Source organism: Muntiacus reevesi, chromosome 2 (genome assembly GCF_963930625.1).
Source record: "Muntiacus reevesi chromosome 2, mMunRee1.1, whole genome shotgun sequence".
Classification (NCBI taxonomy): Eukaryota; Metazoa; Chordata; class Mammalia; order Artiodactyla; family Cervidae; genus Muntiacus; species Muntiacus reevesi.
Window position 1 is genome coordinate 117,166,366 of NC_089250.1, and position 23,158 is coordinate 117,189,523.

General features: G+C 39.1%; 1 protein-coding gene across 4 annotated transcripts in view; it reads left to right on the plus strand.

Annotated features, from left to right (window-relative positions):
* The window catches only part of NRG3 (neuregulin 3), a 1,175,938-nt gene extending 1,157,077 nt beyond the window's left edge, over positions 1 to 18,861 (plus strand). For 2 of the 4 annotated variants that reach the window (XM_065919908.1, XM_065919910.1), the window contains exons 7-9: positions 7,564 to 7,691; positions 12,152 to 12,322; positions 18,354 to 18,861. In XM_065919908.1, the coding sequence (XP_065775980.1) occupies positions 7,564 to 7,691; positions 12,152 to 12,322; positions 18,354 to 18,861 (807 nt within the window). Of the gene's footprint in view, positions 1 to 7,563; positions 7,692 to 12,148; positions 12,323 to 18,049; positions 18,122 to 18,353 lie in introns of all 4 variants that reach the window. The other 2 variants (XM_065919907.1, XM_065919909.1) reach the window with 2 other exon arrangements.
* The last annotated feature ends 4,297 nt before the right edge of the window (positions 18,862 to 23,158 follow it).

Consider the following 23,158-nt stretch of genomic DNA (forward strand, 5'->3'; position numbering starts at 1 on the left):
TATCTTTTTGCCTTTTCATGCTGTTCATGGGGTTTCAAGGCATGAATGCTGAAGTGGTGTGCATGTATGTAGTTATTTTTAGTCCCTTTTAGATTCTTTGTGTTTTGTTGCTGGAGGAGATGTTTGTCCAGATTCAAACACTTCAGGACCCAGCCAGTCTTATTTCCTGCCTTGAGTGATCCCACAGCTCTTTTTCTTAAGGATTAAGAGGCTGAAGGTCTCTTCTGAAACTTCTTCCTGTTGGAAAGGGGCCACAGACCCTCGTCTACCCGAGAGACATATAATTCCTTTGCTGACTGTTCCAAAGACCTCTGGGGACCTGGGATACCCTCCACTGGAATGGGTTGAATTCTCTGAGACATCATGAGCCTTACTTGAAACTGTTGGAACCTAGAAGATAGAATATTAATGAAAAAGTTAAACAAACAAGGGCCAAGAAGGAGAATAACAACAGCCACTAAACAGCCTAGATGATATCGGCTCCACTGTTGACCAGACAGTGGAGGCAATGTCATCCTTGCCAGAGTTGTGAAGCCATTCTGCTTGGGTGTATACTTCCTTTGTTTGGATGCATACAACATAGCTTGTGGGATTCTAGTTCCCTGATCAGGGACTGAACCCCAGGCATGGCTGTGGAGGCATGGAGTTCTTACCACTGGACCACCAAGAGATTCCCTTTATTTCCTTCATGTTAACTTCTACCTGTCCTATAGCATTGGTCCAGATGCAGGAAGTGTTAGTTATTGCACAAGCTCTACCATGTTCTGCCAGAAGGTAATCTAGGGCTAGATGACTGTCAAGAACCACCATAGACAAAAGAAGCAAGAGTGGTCTTAAGTCCTGTCAAGGCCTGCTCTGTCTATTTCTTCGTATCACCAAGCTGTATGGTGAGATTTTTCAGTGTCATTTCATGACGGGCAAAGCCTTCCCTTGGAGCTGCCAGGATATCACCAGCCCTGCCCTGCTAAGATCCTACCTAGTGCTCTCTGGGTTTGGTGGTGAGCCAGAGTGATCCTGTTATAGGTAAAAATTCCTCTAGCCCTGTAGTGCACTCTATGAAGTGGGCATTATCAATCCACTTATAGGCCACGCTGATAAATGAGTTTTCTTGCCATTCTTCCCTAGTTAGCAGGACTAGTAATATGGACAGTCGATAGGAGGAGCTTTTCTGTGGTGGAGAGTTTCCCTTAAACCAAGCACAAAGAGCTGCTTCCCTGGCAAAAGGGGCTGAGCAAGTCAGAGTACAGTAGCAAGAATGGCACACACAAGTCAAACAAGCATTGTTCTTTGCTGTAGGTGATGCCTGTCTTTTGGGTGGGTTTATCTCAGATTTTTCACTGGCTCACAGATGGGTTGTTCTGCTTTTGTGACCTGCCTGGTCTTTGGAGGTAAAACCTTTAGGTTGGACAAATGTACCCAACTGTCAATAGATATCCCTTGCAGTTTGATGCAGCTGGATTTGCAATTCCTTTAAGGGGCTCTTCCATTTTGGCAATAATTGGTCTTCAGGGAACCCCTCTTTCTTGGGTTTTAAGAAGAACTTGGCCCTCATGGTTAATTTGTGAAGAAACTGCCCCCTTCCATTGCATTTTTTCCCCCTTTATTTTTATCAGTTGGAAGCTAATTACTTTACAATATTGTAGTGGTTTTTGCCATACATTGACATGAATCAGCCATGGATTTACATGTATTCCCCATCCCCATCCCCCCTCCCACCTCCCTCTCCACCCGATCCCTCTGGGTCTTCCCAGTGCACCAGCCCTGAGCACTTGTCTCATGCATCCAACCTAGGCTGGTGATCTGTTTCACCCTCGATAATATACATGTTTCGATGCTGTTCTCTCTAAACATCCCACCCTCGCCTTCTCCCACAGTCATTGCATTTCTAGTGGGAGCTGGCTGTGCCTTGTGGGCACAGTCCTGGATCGCTTCTAAACTTGTCCTCAATTAATAATGTATCTCAGGTCTGTCTCACCTCATCATCTAGAAGAATGTCAGTAGTAGGAAAAGGCCTGTCATAGGTAACTGCAAATGGGCTAAGCCTCAGACCACTCCTGAGGACTACCTGGACCCAGAGGAGTGCCATAGAAACCTAGTTGTTCCAGAGCTCATGATTCTCTTGACAGAGCTTTGCTAAGGTTTTCTTTAAGGTATGGTTCATTTTCTCTACCTTCCCTGAAGACTAGGGATGCAAGAAGTGTATAGCTTGTTGGCTATCCCTAGGGCCACAGTAAGGTTATGTGTAATTTTGGCCATAAAAGAGAGTCCATTATCCCTCTGGAGGAACTTTGGAAATCCACACTAAGGGATTCTTTCTTTCAAAAGGAACTTACAGATTTCAACAGCCTTTTCAGAACAGGTGGGGAAAGCTTCAACCCATCCTGTGAAAGTAATAGCAAATGCCAGAAGCTACTTATATCCTGATTGTGGGGGCATTTGGATGAAATCTAACTGCCCAGTCTTTACCCAGGTATGTCCCTTGGTATTGAATTGGCCTGAGTAATGAAGAGGGGATTAGATGGGTCTGTGAGATATAACAGGCACATAAATCAAAGAAAGCATTACTTGTATTATTGTTCTTTTAAGCCCCTTTCCTAAAACAGTCTTTGACATCAAGCCCTGTAGTGCATCCCTCCTATAGTGGGTGGCGTCGTGTAAGCTCTTAGTGAGTTTTCATTGTTGGGCCTCAGGGGTCAGAATGTTGTCCTTCTTTCTATAACAGTCTGTGTTTCCCTTCTCATAGCCCCATTTCTCAGCAATTTTCTATTCCTGTGGAAAATACTGGGGAAGGCTAGGGAGGTCAGGGGGCCAATCACTAGAGCCATACCTTGTTCAGGTTCCTGAAGTTGAGCTGCCTTTGTGCAGTCTGTGATCAGCTTTGCTGTTCTCTTGGTTCACATTAGGTCCATCCATAATTGCCCCTACAGTTGATGACTGCTACCTGGGTCAGGAGTTGCACTGCTTCTAAAAGAGCCACAATAAAATCTGTATGTTTTATGAGAATTTCTATCAGTCAAGCTTTCTCTTTCCTTCCAAATGGTGACATGAACATATAGTACATGGAATTCATATTAGAGTCAGCAAAAATATTTAATTTTGTATCCTTCCCTAATTGAAAGCTCTCATTGATGCAGCTAGCTTGGCCTTTTAGGCTGATGTCTCACCAGGGTTCTTGGCCTCTTTAATCAATAGGAATTGATAAGAGGCCAGAGGAGATTCTGACAATGTTTTATGAAGATTTGTGCTACTGCAGGAGGGAGTGAAAACAAGTAACAGGTTCTCTTGTTCGCTCCCTGAGGTGGGATGAACTGGTTCCTTATATGGGGTAAGGAGAGAGAGTGGGTCCAGGGGTGAGCTTAGGTGCTCTGCCCAGCCCCTTGGTGGTGCTTGTGCAGGGATCATGCATGGTATCCTGCTTTTATTCTGGGCATCTCACAAGTGGAAGTTGGGTTTTTGGTGTCTTATATCTTATTTGTAATTTGCCCCAACTGCCCAAGCATGCAGTTATTTTTAGTCCCTTAGATTGTTTACGTTCTTGCATCACCTCAAGCAGTGAAGGATCCCATGTCCCAGGCTGTCTTAAGCTGATCTTGACCGATTCTCTGTATTCACTTCTCTCTCCAGATTTTGGAGTGCTGTTTTGCCCTGCACTCTGATGGATATAAGAATAGGCATTGATTTTTGTGTGTTCAGCTTTTTTTTCTCTTATTTTAAGGACAGGAATGATGATTTTTAAGCTCTTTATTTGTCAGAACTGAAAAACGGAATCTGTCTATAAATTCATTTGAACCAATATGTATGGAATATTAGTTTGAATGATTGACAAGTTATTAGGTTTTTTGTGTTCCCTCTTGTCTCAACCAACCTTGGATAGGGATACCAGCAATTTAAACCTGCATCTTAGGTTAAATGAAGCCACTGAAATGAAAATGATTCTCAGAAAGGCTACAAGAGAAAGAGCCACAGTAATAAATTTTGGAGCCAAATTTGTGTTAATGAACTACAATAGTATCATTGGAAGCAACTGTATAGTATAACAATAATCTAAGCATTTGAAAGAAAAGATTTAAAACTTAATATCTATTATGAATGTTATGAATAAAGAGAGCATGTAAGAGGTTGATTCTATTCAAGCCTTTTTTTGACAGATTTTGAATAAGGCTCTCTAGCTCTGATGATCAAAAGTCTCAATCAGGGTAGAGGCTCTGAACTAACAGCCCCAAACTTGAATTAGGCTTGACATAAATTGTGTTTTTTAAAAAGGAATGGGCTGCTGACTTTTAATGATTTGGCAATTTCTCTAGAAACCCTTGACCTTGCTAGAAACACTGGCCAGTGTCACCTACTGACAGCCCTCTACAGAGACAGCACAGAAGTTACCCCTTCCAGTTTGCCACAGATGTCTCCAGATACTTTCATTTTTGTCTATAGCTGAGCCTTCTCGGCACCTGAGTTTGTCTTATAAAGCAACTTTTTAGAAGTTGGGAGTAAAAAAATCCTATTAGATCTTTTATAGAATTTGAAAATCAGGTAGAAATTCAGGATGTTGTTTACCTTTCAATAGCATATTGATTCAGTTCAATTTTCCATGGACGGTTTATGATAAACAACTTTAATTAGTCAGCAAAGAAGTACATGTGAAAGTATTTCCATCATATTTTGTATCTTTGTAATTTTGGGGTTGCTGAAAACAACCACCTTTTCCACCTTATCTTCATATCTTCTTTTTGTTCTATGTCAGTTCAACCATTTTGCAAGAACTCTTAATAGCTTCTCTTAAGTCCATTTTGTAGAATTCATATTTTGATTCAAGATGTGGTCATTATTAACATGATGTGGTTTATTTTGGAAGTAATTAAAAATAGAGATTTTGAACATCAAGTTATATAACCTTGACAATTTTCCTAGTTTTCATAGCCCATACCCACCAATATACTTTTTCCCAAGGATAACACCTTAATAGTTTTTTTTTTCTTCTTTCTTTTCCCCATCTGCATCCTATGTGATTGTGTGCACACACAGAAACACATGTATCAGTCAGTTCTGTGCAGCTGCTCAGTTTTGTCTGACTCTTTATGACCCCATGGACTGCCACACACAGGGCCTCCCTGTCCATCACCAACTCCCATAGGTTACTCAAACTCATGTCCATTGAGTTGGTGATGCCATCCAATCATCTCATCCTCTGTTGTCCCCTTGTCCTCCTGCCTACAATCTTTCCCAGCATCAGGATCTTTTCCAATGAGTCAACTCTTTGCATCAGATGGCCAAAGTATCGGAGTTGCAGCTTCAGCATCAGTCTTTCCAATGAATATTCAGAACTGATCTCCTTTAGGATGGACTGGTTGGATCTCCTTGCAGTCCAAGGGACGCTCAAGAGTCTTCTCCAACACCACAGTCATCAATTCTTTGGTGCTCAGCTTTCTTTATAGTCCAACTCTCACATCCATACATGACTACTGGAAAAACCGTAGCTTTGATTAGACAGATCTTTGTTGGCAAAGTAATGTCTCTGCTTTTTAATGTGCTGTCTAGGTTGGTCATAACTTTCCTTCCAAGGAGCAAGCATCTTTTTATTTCATGGCTGCAGTCACCATCTGCAGTGATTTTGTAGTCCAAAAATATAAAATCTCTCACCGTTTCCACTGTTTCCCCATCTATTTGCCATGAAGTGATGGGACTGGATGCCATGATCTTAGTTTTCTGAATGTTGAGTTTTAAGCCAACTTTTTCACTCTCCTCTTTCACTTTCATCAAGAGGCTCTTTAGTTCTTCTTCACTTTCTGCCATAAGGGTGGTGTCTTCTGCATATCTGAGGTTATTGATATTTCTCTCAGAAATCTTGATTCCAGCTTGTGCTTCCTCCAGCCCAGCATTTCTCATGATGTACTCTGCATATAAGTTAAATAAGCAGAGTGACAATATACAGCCTTGATGTACTCCTTTTCCTATTTGGAACCAGTCTGTTGTTCAATGTCCAGTTCTAACTGTTGCTTCCTGACCTGCATACAGATGTCTCAAGAGTCAGGTCAGATGGTCTGGTATTCCCACTTCTTTAAGAATTTTCCAGAGTTTGTGGTCCACACAGTCAAAGGCTTTGGCATGTACATACAAAATCTATACATATGTATATACACAGACACAAAGCTAAATATGTTCACATATAAAAACATACATACACTTAGATATATATCTATATCTGTTTACTATATGTCTGTCATTTACAGAAGTGAATTCATATTATACATAGTTCTTGTACCCTGATTTTATTCTCTTCAATGACTGTATAGTATTCATTTGCAGCCATTTCTATTATTTCCAATTGCTTCTCTTTAGTGTCTGTTTTCTGATTGCTTATTAAAAATTGTACCAGTGACATGCTCTGGTGATTATATCATTTTGAACTTTTACAGTTAATGATGGGAATCCCTAAAAGTAGTAGTCTACATCTAAGAGTAGGGTGATTAAAATTTTGGAACATTTTGCCAATCTGTACCCCAGCAAGTTAGCAACAAATCTTATTTTTCTTGAATCTTTGCCTTTAGGATGTACTCCTGAAATTTAACATGCCCTATTCTGATTTTTTTCTCTTTACATGAGTTCAGTTATGTACTTTTTTCATATATGTATTCTGCAGATATATGTTTTTATGTGAAATTCTACATTTACATGTGAATATCTGGATTTCAAAATCTCTTCTTTGGTTATTAGCAGTCAAAAAATGTCATTTCTCAACATAGTTTTCATTGGAGCTTCCAGAAAAGAAACCTGCTATTCCTTGTTGCTTGTTCAAGTGCAAGTGCCCAGGGAATGTTAAACTTGACAACTGCTGCCTGGTTGAGATGCTAAGCAATATTTCCCCAGGGGCAAAGTTTTTCTTAATGTGCCATCACTATATGGTTTCCTCTAGGCTACTCTGCCTTGTGATATTTCATAGTCAAAGGTGAAACCAAGGGTTAATAACTATAAAGAATAAACTGTTCACACACTTCTCTTATTAGACATGGTAATTTCCTGGTTACAGGATGAAAGGGAAACACACTAGAGAGTGGTGGGCAGATACTCTAAATCATCTTTCATAATTCTCAGAATTATGAAGAACTTCTGTTGTGAACTTCACTCATTTAGTCAGCATTTATTGAATCCCTATTGTTAGTAATAGAACAACAAGTTAATTTGTTGATAAAATGTACATTGAATTAAAAAATTCTTTTATTAACTTAAGTAATATTCTATATCACCTATAATAAAAAAAATACTGGTGGTTTTGGCTTAAAGGCATAGTGTGCCATGGGTAAAAATTGAAATGAAAAGATAGGATTCTAATGTGGAAAACCCTGTTGAATGGACCTCATCTAATCACAAAGAGTTTTGGGAGCAAAAGGTTGAGAGCATTGTGAGAAATGGGATGAAAATGATGTCTTTGTCATTCTCCTGATCAAGTGCCCAGTAGAAAAGTTACTGATAAGTTCCAGTAATTTTTTGATACCCAGCTATAGTGTCAGAGGCCCTCCTCTCATAACTTCTCCTCCAGCTCAACTCTTTGCATGTGATTTCTCACAGTATTCAAAGGCGGAAAGGCATCCTGTGACTGCATTGGAGAAAATGATGGAGTCAAGTTTTGCCGGCCCCCAATCATTCCCAGAGGTCCCTTCTCCTGACAGAGGAAGCCAATCTGTCAAACACCACAGGTACAGGTAGCTGAATCGTGGTGGGAATGGGCATGTTGACACGGTGTGTAATGCTGAACAACACATACCAAGGAACAGCAACAGTATTCAGGAGAGGTGATCATTCTTGCTTCTCTTCTAGTTGCCCATGGAGTGGATGCTCAGGCAGCTCACAGCAGGCAAAGAGACCAGTAGGCGACAGTGCACCTAGAAGAAGCCTAAAGGGACTTATTAACAATACCCATCAAGGCTGCAGGCACAGACCAGTGAATGAAACAATTGCTATCTGAAAAATCATTAAAAACATGGTTTTTCCTAGCCTGCCTTATCACTGCAGATTTAATGACTCATTCTTCCCTAGGCAGCTGATAGCACATGTTCCAGATCTTCACACATAGTTCTCATGGGGGAAGAATCCTGCTAAATTTTTTCTTGGTTTAATATTAGATCTTCCATTATCAGTGGAGTGGGACTTCTTTTTTTTTTTTTTTACAAGCTGACCATAAAATTGGCTATTTGGGGAAGAAAGCCAAAAATAAAGTTATCTTATAAAAGTTTTCAATTTTACAGCATTCTGAGGCTGAGCACATTCTCAGCATCTTCTAGTCACATGCTATGTTTATACATAAGGAATCTGGAACTCCAAAAATTGAAAGCTTTGTTCTAAGGTGCCAACAGTTGAGACCTGCTAGTACAGACATTATGTACATCCAAAAATATATTGTCAATCTTTGTGGAAGTTGTCCAAAGATTTAAGTTTTCTTTTCTTAGTAGGAGGTACAGTGTTAAAAAAATTATCAAAGTATGAAGAGAATAAATATTTTTTTTAAATGGAAAAGGTAAAGAAAAAGAAGTTTTTTCCAGCAATGAAAGAGAAATGTTGTTGACCCTTGGTTTTCACATATCTAGGCCACATTTTGGAAACCACTGTGAGAGAAATATGCATTGTTCAAGGAAGCTAACTTTTCTCTCACCTCTGAAGGAGTCTCCCCAAAAGATTTTACTGATGCTGGCCACATTTACTATGGGATTTTCATGTCACTCTGAATACTAATCATTGGTACTCAATGGTAATTTTTATTCTTAATCTACATGAGTAGAGACTGAGATATTAAGAGTTTGCTAAGATTAAAAAGGGTTAAATATTTTCAACACAGGATGAAATATGTTGGCCACTGGATAACTGCTTTAGCTACTGAAAACAACTTTTGGTTTATATCAGTAGGGGAATTTACAAATATTTCCCTATGAAAAGAGCATTTTAAGTTCACTGAACTTAATGGATCTTCTTCAATTAGGAAATTAGATTCAAAATTATCAGCCTTTTAGAAGATATTTTTTTCCAAAAGCATATTTCCCTCTGCAAATTGTAATCCATGTTAAAGCGGTATTTCATCCAGTCAAGTAAAATAAAGTATAATATTAAGTATTATATTATGTCATATATGTTTTAAAGTTGATAGGATAAAGAATGACAGCTTCTAATGTATTTGGCCTGCAGATTACCCCATCCCTATTTTTGTCTGTTGATACACCCGCTCCTAAACTTGGCTTCTACTATGGCTTCTAGGAATCACTCACAGGTCAAATAAGGAACTCTCTAAGAAACCTTCTTTTTTGTTTGGTTCAATGACGCTGCAGTATTTGTTGGCATGCATTGTGTCCTGATAGATGAGCAAGGGTTGATTTATAAAGTGCTTTTAGAACTTTGTAAATTATAGTTCAATATATCATAGCTTTTGTTTTGTAAAACATGCAGTAGACTTAAACGTTTTTGTGATTGATAACCTAGTCACTGATTTATACATCCTGCAAACTGCTCCATAACTTCCTGAATGCCACTGGGTTAGAAAGCTTGAAGAGTGGATTGATCAATAGGTATAGAACAGTTTTTTAAGATGGGTTACTAGTTCATACCTGTAGACTTTGTTGTTGTGCCATTTTGGCTAGCTATGACTAATTCATTTCTTTTTGTGTACTGCAAATCTGACTCATTTGGATAACTCATTTATGAAACAAAAGCTATTAATTCAAAGCCATTATTTCCCATATTTAGTCCAACACCCCGCCCCTTTATTTTAAAGAAGCAATCTATTAAATCATGTCATACTTAGTGCATTAATTTTGGCAATATAACTCAGGACAAATATTACCATTATATATAGCAATTATAGCCAGGACATATATAGGTTTTTTTTTTTTTTTTTTTTTTTTTTTTTTTTTCATATATAGGTTTTTTAAGGTAAAATAATTCCAGGGTTTTCAGTGATTAGTATGAGCCTTTGAGTTGTCAGTTTGGCAGAGGAATTGGGGAACTTATTGTTTTGAGCACCTACCAAGTGCCAGATTTCCTGCTAAACACTACATGTTTGAGCTCTTTAATCCCTACAGCAATAATATGAAAATACCTAAACACATGCACCATGTGTAGGCTTTCACCTTTTTCTGCCCTGCCTTGTACACTAAGAGAGGCAGCATCTTCTCTTGCCTTTGGATTTTTGTTTCACTGCGATGCACCAGCAAGGAGGGAAGGGAGGGCCAGTGAGTCCTAGCACTCCTGCCCCTCCCTCTCTGCCTGGTGGCCTTAGTTACGGCCCTCTTCTTGGGGGCCACAGCACCTGCCGGGTGGCCTCTTCTTACAACCCTTTTCTCTCTTTAGTCAGGTAACTGCTCCTTCCCCCTTGTCCTTTCAGGAACAAGGATGGTAACAGCTTCTCATTGTCACCAGCCCTTAAGTAGAGTAGTAGGTTGTGTGTTTCTGTTTTTCTCCCCTCAAACAGTGAACATATATTTGTAAACAGCAAAATTTTCCCAAATGATCCAATTTCTGGTGTCATTTATTTCCCTCCAGGACTCTGACTGGCACAAGTACTATCCCCAGTATCATGCTGCTAGTAAAATACAGACCCAATGCAGCTAATTCTAGCATCCAAGCCCAAGTGCTCTGTGAACTTCACAATTGCCACCAGACAGTGTATGTAGAAACTGGAAGGCAAGAAACGAATCGGTTATCACAGAGCTCCTTAAACGTGCTGGCTTAGTGACCTAGCTAGATGTCCCTTGTTAAGCATTTTCAGATTCAACACACTAGAAATATTACGCTGAAGAATGAAATTGTAATAACCATGCTAGGTATAATCTGGTATCTGCACAAACGCAGGAAGTTAGTCATAGGCTTGACAAATATGAAGTTCTAAAGTGTGGTCACTTTCCCTAACCAAATCCAGGATGGTGGCTACTGGCACTTCATATGTCAGGTTTTCAAATCCTGACCCTAAATATTAATAACATAGGAGAGGTTTTGTATTTATTAAGTGGAAATAACAGTAATGTTGGTGGGGGAAAAAGTTATGGAACTCCATATAATGTAGTAATATGGATAAAATTCCTTTGGGGGAATGGTTCCTTTAGAACTTGATGGCATATTGAAATTTTGAAAATGTTTTTGCTCTGTGTATGGTTTTATTGCTATTTTCAAAGTTAAATGAGAATGTAATACAAACATTCTAAATTATCTTACAGGCATTTCAGGGAATGTTTACACAGGAACAGAGTTCTTACAATTCACATGGTAATAGGGTAAATTCAGTGCCATGGAAAGAGGAATAGATATGGATGGAATTAGTAATGTGGCAAATTAGTAAGTGATTCCTGTAAAGAGTCTAGTTCTTTAATATATCTATGTAGGGATCTTACCTGAGGTATATCCCATGTATGCTATTTGCCCCTTGATGGCACCTGATAACATATGGTTATTTGGCTATTTGGATGTATGAATCAAATGAAATATATAATCAGACATTTATTAAAAGCAAACTCAAAGGGTTGATATGGGATTATATAAAATCATGTGTGAATCTTTTGAAAATTGTAAAACACTATAGAATTTAAAGAATCTTTCATTCAATAAAAATGTTAGGAAAAGGAAACCTCAAAAGGAAAATAATTTAGGTTCTCAGGATTTATGAAAATTTGAGATTGTGAACTGGAAAAGTAAATAACATATATTTTAAGGAAACAATGGCAATTAAAATAAGGATTGTTTGTTCTACCACTGACACGATTGACATTTTCCCCTAAGACTTGTTGGGTTTAGTTCTTGTCACTGTTTAATAACAAGACCATTTTTATTTCTATTAGAGGCCCTGCTGGAGCATGGAGGATGAGGAAAGATGGGAATCAGGAGCTGGAGCATCCTTTAAGCTCACCTCTCAGGCTGGGAAGCTGCCATTATTTTAGTCCATTGTGCTCCAGACAGGAATGCCAGAAACAGAGGAACTGAACATTTCTTCTTAGTCTGTCCAAAGATAAAATAGATTCAGCAACTTTCAATCTCTCCTAGCCGATATCCTGCAGGCATGGGTGGAATCTGGCCTAGAACTCTGAGGATCTGGGGTGCAAATACAGTGCTTGAAGAATCTGAGCAACCACCTGTGAGGAAATGGTTATGATCAATTTGTTGGTTTTCTTTCCACCAGCAGGACCCTCTCCTCTTGCTGCAGTCCAGGGCAAAGGAGTGGTATGCTCCATAGGAATGCCTTCAGAAGGACACCCCCATCACCCCGAAGTAGGTTGGGTGGACTCGTGGGACCAGCATATCAGCAACTGGAGGAATCAAGGATCCCAGACCAGGATACGATACCTTGCCAAGGGTAGGTCTTAAAAGCAATGGAATTTAGGGAGGGTGAATACTGGAGTTTTAAATGGAGTTTTTAATGTTCCTTGGGTTTTATTCACTGATTTCCATCACTAATTGGCTATTTATGCTTGCTTCCATATTTGTTTCACAAAAGAATAACTATAAAGAATAGATACAATGGAAGTAGATATTAGATGGAAAAGAAATGTAACATTAAGAAGTATATAGATATCTAGACTATGTTTAAATGCAGTTTCTAAAATAACTGGGAATGTCTTTAACTTTAAAAACTAGGGATTTCTTAGGAGGACAAAAGTAGGTTTCCCTTAGTTTTTTGGGGGAAAAAAGGACTTAATTCTCTAATGACTATTGTAGAAAATACTATAATAAGCAGTAGGTAATACAGATGTAGCATCTGCTCCATAGAGCATTCTTGAACGTGTCTCAGTCAATGCTGACAGCATATTGTCAAGGCACAACTAGCTGAACTCAGATCTCTAGTTTCACTCACAGTGCAGGGGTGGAAAAATGGGCTTTGGACTCAGTGGCAGTTGCCCATCCTTGCAGGGCAAAAAGTGCCCCTTCCTATGAATGGACTTGAACCTGCATGGGGCTCATAGAATGGTGAGTGGAGCATAGAGTGAATTTTAGACACCAATTACCTCACTGACATAAGCTATCTAACCAAACATGGCAGCCCTTATCAACCCTGACAAGCTGGATTACTACTTGTATGAATTTGAGAAAGTTTTATCATTTAAGCTTATGTTTTCTAGTCTATAAATTGAACAAAATAGTATCAGCCTTCCTGAGGATTGTCAGGCAGGTTTAAAAGAAATTACCTGTATCTAGAGCTTGTACCTGACACATAGTAGGCAGAGAAGGAGTACTTGTATTTATTGCCATGGGAGCTATTATAGTATTAATACTAATTTCAAGAGCAATGCAATCAGGGTTTACTTCAGAAAGTCCAAGAATCAATTCCCTCACTCAAGCCAGGTTCCTGTTGCATCCAGTTTTCTTCTCTCTCTTTGAATAAGCCAGGCTACATTTCTTTAGTCTGGGTGATTTTTCTACCCAGTTTGTAGCAAGTTGAAAGTCAAAGCAGGTTTGAGGTCCCAGATTCTTAACTTTGTCTTTTCCTCTGGGCAAGATATACATGCAACAGTGCCATGTCTGACAAATCCCAGCAACAGATTTCTGTAGGAAGACTAGAAGATAAGAAATAAATAGCCTGTATCTCAATTTTGTAATTGTGAAGCAATTCCAATTGGACTGTAAAATATATTGGTACAGGTCTGGGGTGAGGTTTACACATTCAACATAATAGCTAAGTTGTTCAAAATATATGATACAAGTTTCAGGAAGCAGTTTGCATCTCTGCCTTATGGCTGGAAAAGGGGCTTGCATTAGCCTATAGTTAATTATATTTCATAATTATTTTTCTTCTTAAACCACTAATGATGTCTGTTACTTAGGTATTCCCCCTCAACCTTCTCCCTGCCGCCCCGGGATGAATGTTAGAGTAATAGGTAGGCTGAGATCAAGCTCAGAGATGTTGTGAATGGATAGAGAACCCAGTCCAGGCTTTCTTTCCTCTGCTGGGCACTATCATAGCTATCATTCCAAATGTACCAGTAAGAGGGTGCTCTGTGACAGACAGTCTTGAACCAAACATACACACATCTCCAAGAGCTCAGAGATTTCCAGGCATGTTCAGGCACTGTTTTGCTTTTTAACTCCTTGGGGTCTTAACAGTTATCCTGCCTGGTGGCGGTTTTGTTTTGGTTCAATCATCATTGGGTTTGGAATGTTCTCTTCAACTGGCTGGCCACATGCATTTTCCAATGTGACACGCATCCAGTGTTGATAAATGATGACTCTAAGCCACTGTGTGCTCAGCTCAATGAATCTCAGGGAGCAACCTCATTCTCAGTTCTTGAGAACAGCTATTTCCCACTCCTGGGGGACTGACCATCTCATCGGACTGGAAATGGAATTGGTAATAGAATTTCACAGCTAAAAGCCTTCTTCAAATCTGGCCCTTGCCTGGAGGGGGAGCGAGGGAATTTTTAAGAGCCATCAGCCATCTGTGGCTTGTTTATCAAGTATGTGGGCGCTGTCTGCTAGTTAGACTCCCATTGTATATGATGTCTCTCCTTGGCACTAACTTCAGCCCAACTTGAAGCCAGGGTCTGACTTGGTGAAGCCTGAGCAGGGAGTCAGGTGGAAAGGAACTTCTTCAAGAGCCTTTCCCCTGATCAGTAGCTTGGTGTCAACTATGACTAGTGGCTCACAGAGCTCTGAAATGCATTGTGTCAGGCAAATCAAACTCCTGGATTCATATACTAAACAGAAAGAGCTAGAATCACAAAAGACTGCTACCTTCAAAGTAGAAGGGATCTGAAACATACTCATCATCCATCTCACTTAAATAGCAACTTCACAAACTTACATTCAGTTATTCTTCAGGAAGCTTAGACATGAATCCATGAAAGATAAAAGAATTTCAATGGTGAACCCAAAGGTGAGATATCCCATGTAAAAGAACCATTGAATACCAGCCTTTCTGACTCAATAAACCACTAAACCAGGAAAGGAATGTGAAGAAAAATCTCAGTCATGAATGGCAATGTATAAATGTGGAATCTCTAATCATATGGCTCCAGAGGGAAAATTAGATTCCTTAAATTTAGTCTGTTCATTCTAATGCCATATGCACCAAGAACTGGGTCCTAGAGTCCTCTGGGGAAACACATATTTCTTAGCCTGACCCTTGAATTCCTGGGACTCAAACTAAATGGCTAATTGTTGAAATCTTCGTTCTTTAAAAGGAGGATTTGTTCACATAGCTACAAAGGAAATGGCACATGTGATTACTTTGCTGAGGGATCATTGGAAGAAGGGCAGTCCAAACTGGTACTTTACAGTCAATGAATGATGAGCTTATGGAGAGAATGTGACAGTCATTGACTATGAAAGAATGTAGAATTCTGAGTATCTTCTAATCAAGAATCACATCTAGAAATTTAACTTAAACTTCTGGCGAGTAGTGTCACCTCCTACTAAAAAGCCAGTGCTAAAACACTCGCAGCAACTCTAGGAAGAAAGGGAAGACCACCAGTATGCCCCTACTGATTCACGCAGAGGCATCACTTCAGCAAGTCCTCAGAGCAGCCCCCCAGGTCAGCATTACAACCTGATAGTTTTAATTAATGAGAGAATTAAAGTGAGGCTTCCATGTTTGTCTAAGACTCCTGAGCATGTAATGGTGGTGGAACTTGAAATCTTTTCTGATCCAAAACAAAGTCACATTTTTTTTTTGTTTTGTTTTTTTTATTTTTCAGTGGGTTTTGTCATACATTGATATGAATCAGCCATAGAGTTACACGTATTCCCCATCCCGGTCCCCCATCCCACCTCCCTCTATATGCAGGGCAGAAGAAGAGACGCAGAAGTACAGAACAGACTTTTGAACTCTGTGGGAGAAGGTGAGGGTGGGATGTTTCGAGGGAACAGCATGTATATTATCTGTGGTGAGCAGACCACCAGCCCAGGTGGGAGGCATGAGTCAAATGCTCGGGCCTGGTGGGCTGGGAAGACCCAAAGTCACATTTTTGGAGAGTTCTAACAGTTTAAAGTACAGCTTCATGTTGGGGCAGCATTTTAGATTTCAGTGGTTGCCAGCATGTGACGCATACATGGTTTGTGAGATGACGTGTAATTCAACTGCAGTTCTTCTTTCTCATCTATCAGCTGCTCTTTAGTCACTAAGTCATGTCCAACTCTTTGTGACCCCATGGACTGTAGCCTGCCAGGCTCCTCTGTCCATGGGATTTTCCATGCAAGAATACTGGAATGGTTTGCCATTTCCTTCTCCAGGGTCTCTTCCTGACCCAGGGAAGAAACCCAGGTCTCCTGCATTGGCAGGAGGATCCTTTACCACTGAGCCACCCAGGGCAGCCCACAGGCATATTGGAAGACAGCTCTAAGTCTGGCTTGGATTGCCTTTGATTACTTCTTAGTCATGTCACACTGTGGACTTGTTAAAGTGTCAGTTGACTAAATTCTATAAGATATTTACATCTTTAGCCATCATTTTTACAAATATGTTTAGATCCAGGTATTAAGGATTGGCATCTGTCACCAGTACTTTTCAACCTGTTAGATTCTACTCATGGATATACTCTGATGATATCCATGTGAAAGATGATTTTATCCTAATAAAATTTCTTGGTCCTGTGCCATTGGTGAATCTGACAGCAAACCTTCTCTACCTTCATACACATTAATGGTGCTAAGAAAAGAACACAGAAGTCTTAAAGTTGGCACCTTCCTTCTTGTTGAAATTGATTCATTGATCAAAAACTTTATGTTCAGATTTTCAGTCATATAACACTAAGGAGAAAGGAGTACGATCCCCTAGGGAATTTCCTTCTATGTGCCTATATAGTTTGTGCAGGTAAAGATTTTACATCCCAAAAAAGGTTGGGATGCACCTTGAGATGCCCACTCGTTTAAGGCCTTGATAGTAACAAACTAAGACAACATAGGTTTAACTGCTTCCTCTGCTGCTTACCAAGAGTGTAATTTGGGGCAAGTCATTTGGGTATTTCTTAGTACAGTTTTTTCATCCATCATATGGCAATAATAATAAACCACACAGTGTTATAAATCAATAAAGTAATTAGAGGTGAAAGTGCCTTTTGAAAGCTCTGTGATTGTTAGCTCTTTTTGTGTTAACTAGGATATTAAGAGAGTGTTTACCTTGAAGTTCTGTTCATGTAGTCCTGTGTCCATTCCATCAAAATTTATTGATTGCCAAGTCCATGTTAGGCACAGTGAGAGAGGATGGAACTGCAACCTAAAGCTGTTCCTCATCTTTTTGTGCTGTCTGGCAGAAAGACAGATCTCTAAATTGCTCCTATCTTGTCTTTACAATAAAGGCTTCTGTTTAGTATGCAACACACTTCATTGTAATTATTCTTTCTGTGTATAAACATGATTTTTATTTACATTATAATGTAAGACAAGGGGAATGAGATTTGTTATACTGAGGGTGAATATGTTTAGATTATGCTTAAATTTTAAGGTTAAAATTAAGTAAAAATAATTGAGAAATAGGATAAATACTACTGTTCATTTCTGCGAATCTACCATATCTCGGCTCCAATCTTTGGCTTTAGAGAGTTCAGAAGCAATGGAAAATTCACCAGCTCTGAACAACCAAGAAGGGGGCCAGCTAGATTCTGGCATATTAAATGACTTGGAATGTCATGATGGCATTCTGGACAAGTCATTGTCATGAACCCATGAACTACCTTACTTGGCTCCAGAAACCATGTGAGGAACATTACTAGCTTGATTGAGGCCCCATGGAACTTCCTGCATGTTCTTCTTGGGCAGACAGAGGAATTGTGTGCCTCTCATCCCATCTTTAGGCTTTATAGACTGACAGTGAGGGAGTTCCTATAGAACAGAGTGCCAATGGAAATTGGACTTGGTCTCCCTAAAGTCAGTGTGAAGCAGAGACACTTAGGGCTGTAGTATTTTGATGCTGAAGAGTGGACTTCCTGATTGCCCCCACCTAGGGTGGCCACAAGGAGTCCACTGGACTTAACCAGGGCTGAGAGGGTGGTCAGGTTGATGGAGTGGAGTAATGCCATTATGGGTTTCCTGTTTGTCACTATGGAAGGGCCACACTCTCACCTGCTCAATCCCCATTTACTTTGTATTCTAGGATAGAGGTCAGGAAGACTATATCCCACCTGCCTCTACAGCTGTGGTGTGTTGAAAGATCCCTGGACTTAAAGTAAGAAGATCTGGGTTTGAGTCTCAGTCTGTCACTTATTTTCTGTGTGACCTTGGGCAAGTCACTTCACCTATCTGAGCTTCAGTTTACTTCTCTGTTTAACTGGGAACATAGTATCCGTCTCATGGGGTTGCTGTGAGAAGTCAGTGAGATGGTGCATGTGGAAAGTGCTTTGTTGACTGAATATTGTGGGGCAGGTAGCAGAATATGTTACACTTTGTTTCTTTTTCAGGTACTCAGCCAATGGTTTAACAACCCAACAAAATGCATCAATAAATATGCAACTGCCTTCAAGAGAGACAAACTCCTATTTTAATAGCTTGGAGCAAAAGGACCTGATGGGATATTCATCCCCAAGGGCCAGTTCCGTGCCCATCATCCCTTCAGTGGGTCTAGAGGAAACCTGCATGCAAATGCCAGGGATTTCTGAAGTCAAAAGCATCAAATGGTGCAAAAACTCCTACTCTGCTGATATTGTCAATGTGAGTATTCCAGTCAGCGATTGTCTTATAGCAGAACAACAAGAAGTGAAAATATTGCTAGAAACTGTCCAGGAGCAGATTCGAATTCTGACTGATGCCAGGCGGTCAGAAGACTACGAACTGGCCAGCGTAGAGACCGAGGACAGTGCAAGTGAAAACACAGCCTTTCTTCCCCTGAGTCCCACAGCCAAATCAGAACGAGAGGCACAATTTGTCTTAAGAAATGAAATACAAAGAGACCCTGCATTGACCAAGTGACTCGAGATGTAGAAATCTGTGCATTCTATGCTTTGCTCAACAGGAAAGAGAGGAGATTAAATACAAATTATTTATATGCATTAATTTAAGAGCATCTACTTAGAAGAAACCAAATAGTCTTATCGCCCTCATATCATAGTGTTTTTTAACAAAATATTTTTTTAAAGGGAAAGAAACGTTTCAGGAGGGATAAAGCTTACAACTAAAGCTTTTGGGTAGAATTCTGAATACAATTTCAGTTAGTCCCAACACTGTCCTCTTTGGCTCTTAGTAGATGTGAGCAATTCAGACCCTCAGCCCCACAGCGCCAGTGGCCTCTTAAAAAGTGCTGGCAGTTACCCAGTTTCAGAGAGAAGAGATGTATGCTGAGGGCGGACGTGCCAGTGAGCAGGTGGCCCTTGCCATGTGGCTTGCCAATCCCAAACCCTAAATCTCTATTCACTCGACAGCCTCATCACAGGTTATGTCATGTCAACCAATGTAATGTTTTCTACTTACTTTTTGGAGAATGGCACAAAGACTCTGGAAGGAGAGGAACAGAAGATAGAGGGCATCACAGGGCAATCTTAGCCACTCTTATGTGCCAGCTTCCTCCAAAATTTGAAGGCACAGAATCTCAGAGGGAGGTAGGAAATTACTATGGAAAAAGAGACAAAAACATCACAAATGTCGTGTCACTAAAATCATGCTAATAGAAATGTTTTTCTTTGAGATTGTTTAGGGGCTCCAAAGGAGCATTTCTCAGTGTGTGTGCCTCTGTGTGTGTGTGTGTGTGTGTGTGTGTGTGTGTGTGTATGTGGGGGCCTGCTCACTCGAGCGCCAGTATGCTGTATGCACATATGTTCATTGTATGTATGTGTGTGCATGTGTGTGTGTATTCAGCTTGCTAAAAATTTGTTGAAACATCAGGGAATCTAATATTCAGAAGAAAAAAAATTTCCCTCGTAGATCTGTTCACTTTAAATTTTTTCCATTAAGTAGAAAGTTCAGTTAGTAAATCAAGGTCACTTGCATGGTGGGGTCCTACAAAACTTGACAATGTCTAGACCATTTTCTGATGTGAATCTTTTTGAGAGAAACAACTATTGGCTCATTAATGATATCAGTATCACAAGGCAAGTTGGGGATGTGTACCTATTCTGAGTCATGCATACTTAAATTATTTATACAAGCCAATGATCAAATTGATGGTTACCCTTTGCTTTCTCATCATCCTCATTACTATTTATTTTATAGCGAGTCTGCCATGTGTGGACCAAGACATTGGCTTCTGTGGTTAATATGGAAAGAATAAATTGTTGAAGTCACAAAGCCCAGCCTATTCAGTTCACAGGAAGTCCCCCAAAGAACAGTAAATTGTGCTGTATGTTCATTTGGAATAAAGCAATATTTTTACCACTGCTAAGGTGAACTGAAACTTCTCCTGAAGATTTGTCTGTTTTATTTACCCTTCTTTTCATGGGGCAACCAAGGAAATTAGTGTTCACATAACCAGTCTTTTTCCAATTATCGATGGTGTTGAGTTGTTATGTTTACACTGTTTTAAATAAAAAGGCACAGTATTTGAAAGTATATAAAAGATTTCCTTTACTGAAGTTTGGGAAAACTTTGAGTAAAATTTCTTTGTGGAAGATGCCCATTCCCTTGAAAAGGAATGTAACTCTTTCTGAATCAAATATTGAATATATACAATTCTTATTTAAGATTAAGCTGTTTCTGCTTAAAATACATTGCAAATTGCTCTTTGAGAATATTCTTTGATAATAGACATAATGTCATACAGGGAAAATAAAGAACATTGTGTTCTTAACACTGTTTAGTGGAAACTCAAGTCTCAAATGTTGAAAACATTCTGGTAGAAACACATTTTATATTTAACAAAATGCTTTGTGGTATTCTTTAATTGTTTATTTTGAAATATAGAGGTAATACTGTTAGACTCAAAAGATTATTATACATTTTTAATATCTCAATTATCTAAATTCTCATTTAGAAATAATATCTTTGGGAAAATTTTGAGAAATATGGTCTTAATTAACAGGTATATTAAAACCCCATGATTTGCATACCCAATATGTTACTATATTTAAATTTTTCACAATTATCAAATATTGATTGGAAGTCCTCTCAAGTCTGTTGAAGTCAAGCTTGTCTTGGGTTTTTCACTAAAATGTTACCTGTTGAATATCTAAATGAATTCATACAGATTCTACCTAATTAGGAGGTTGTATGTTCTGTATGAAGTTAATATATAATTTACACTAAGAAGATCAAAGGTTGTCAATCAAACTTAAGTCCTGATCCAACCCTTATTTAGTTAAAGTAGAACCATATATTCTGTGATTATAAAGAGTCTCATGCGTTCTAAAGGATATGAACATTAGGCAGGTCCACCAGCAGCACAATGTAAAGTTTAGAGATAGTTATGTCAAAATTGATAGTGGAGACAGAAATCCTCCATAAAAAGCAATTACTAAATGACCACTGAAAGTGACCATTATCTCCTTTTGGAATATGAAACTCTCCTATGAAAAGCGTTCAGACTCAAAAAGCACGTCTTTGGGCACCAGCAGACAAGTGCTGATAAGCATCAAGATTCTCAAAGCTGATCTAATGTGGCCAACACCTGAAGACACTGGTACCTTGTCTTTCAAGCTCACATGCCTACACGGAAGTGTTTATTTCTACAAGACGCTTTTGATTTTGCTTCAGTTTCCCTGTGTTTGTTATGAGGGTAGATATTTGGAGATTTGGTAATTGAATAAGTTGCAATTCATTATTTATTGGAGAATGAATGTCACTCATTGCTTTTTCACTCTGAATCACTTCATAATGTCTTATTTTATATAAAGTGTATGTTATTCTGATTTGCCAGTGACTTCTATAGAATGCCGTTGTTTAAAATATATGAACAATTTTATGCTAATGAGAAATAGTGGAAATTATGTTGGAGAAGTGGCATCTAAATTTTCTCTGATTTTCTTGCGTACATTAAGTGTTCTATGGTTTACACTCTTGTCCAATATCTACCTTGCTATGGGTGAAGGACTAAATATTTAGATTTATAAAATTCCCAATGATTTACATTATCTCCAAGTAGCAATAGCCAGGCCCTCTAGAGCAGAAATGGTGCAGCTTTTCAGGACTCCACAATGAGCTTGGTTTGATCATAACATAGCAGACCTACCAAACAGAAGGGCCAGGCAGATTTCCAGAGAATGACCGCTGGCTTCTGGACTGACTGACAGGTACGACTTGAGTGGGACTTCTAAGGCTTTCAGTAACCACCTGTCCACCAGGATATGCTTGATGCACGCAGCAGTCACTCACACTCACCTTGCGGTATGGTGCTACAGGAAACCATGACTCCCCGAGTAAGGGCGGGGGAAATGGTGATTCCTCTAATTCCAACCCTGTAAACCAGAAAATATTTCCCTTAGACAAGTGCTATGAAACATTTCCCAACTGAGTACATAGTATACCTAGGAACACAGCAGGAGGGGTGGGGTTTTTATTTGAGCTTTTGGTATCCAGGAAACATTTTATATATAAAGAATACTTTTTAAATTATTATTCAATTGTATAGATTCAGTACAGTGTTATTAAATGATGGCATGTCTCTACTGTGTTTGTATTTTAGTCTACACAAATTCAATCTTCATCCAAGAAAGACCAGCACAATGTTTCTGAGCTGTTCTCAATTTTAAATGCATCCCAATTTCATGGGAAATGAGGCCTTTAAATAAGCTTTATCTCTTCCTCTTTTATTCTTTCTTTCCCTTTTAAAGAAATAGTGAGGGTAAAAGAAGAAATTCGATACTTAAGATCAGCATTGTTCTCTTACAATAATCTGTTTCCTACTGTGACACACATACATATATAAGCATATATGTATGTATAAAATATACATGTATTACATTTAGGTGTTTGGTTATTTTAGTAGCTTTATTTTGTTTCATTTGACAAACATTAAAGTGATTGCCTCATGGAAGGCCAATGAGATAAAAACCTTTGGAAATCAGCCGACTTGGCAATGTTTAGGTAATACAGGCATTTTCTGGTTCTTCCTCTTAAAGCAGAAATTTCCTTGAGTTGGAAAAAATTCAAAAGACCCTGGAGTAAAATGTCTGCTAGATTATCTCTTAGAAATGAAGAATAAACTATGGGTATATATGATTGCTCTCCCTATAATGCGTAAGCTCAAATATATTTTTTACAATTTTAACTATTTAGTTCTCTCAAAGGTGCCTAAACAGGCGTCTTTGATATCTAGTACCCACTGTACTCCAGTGAAGAG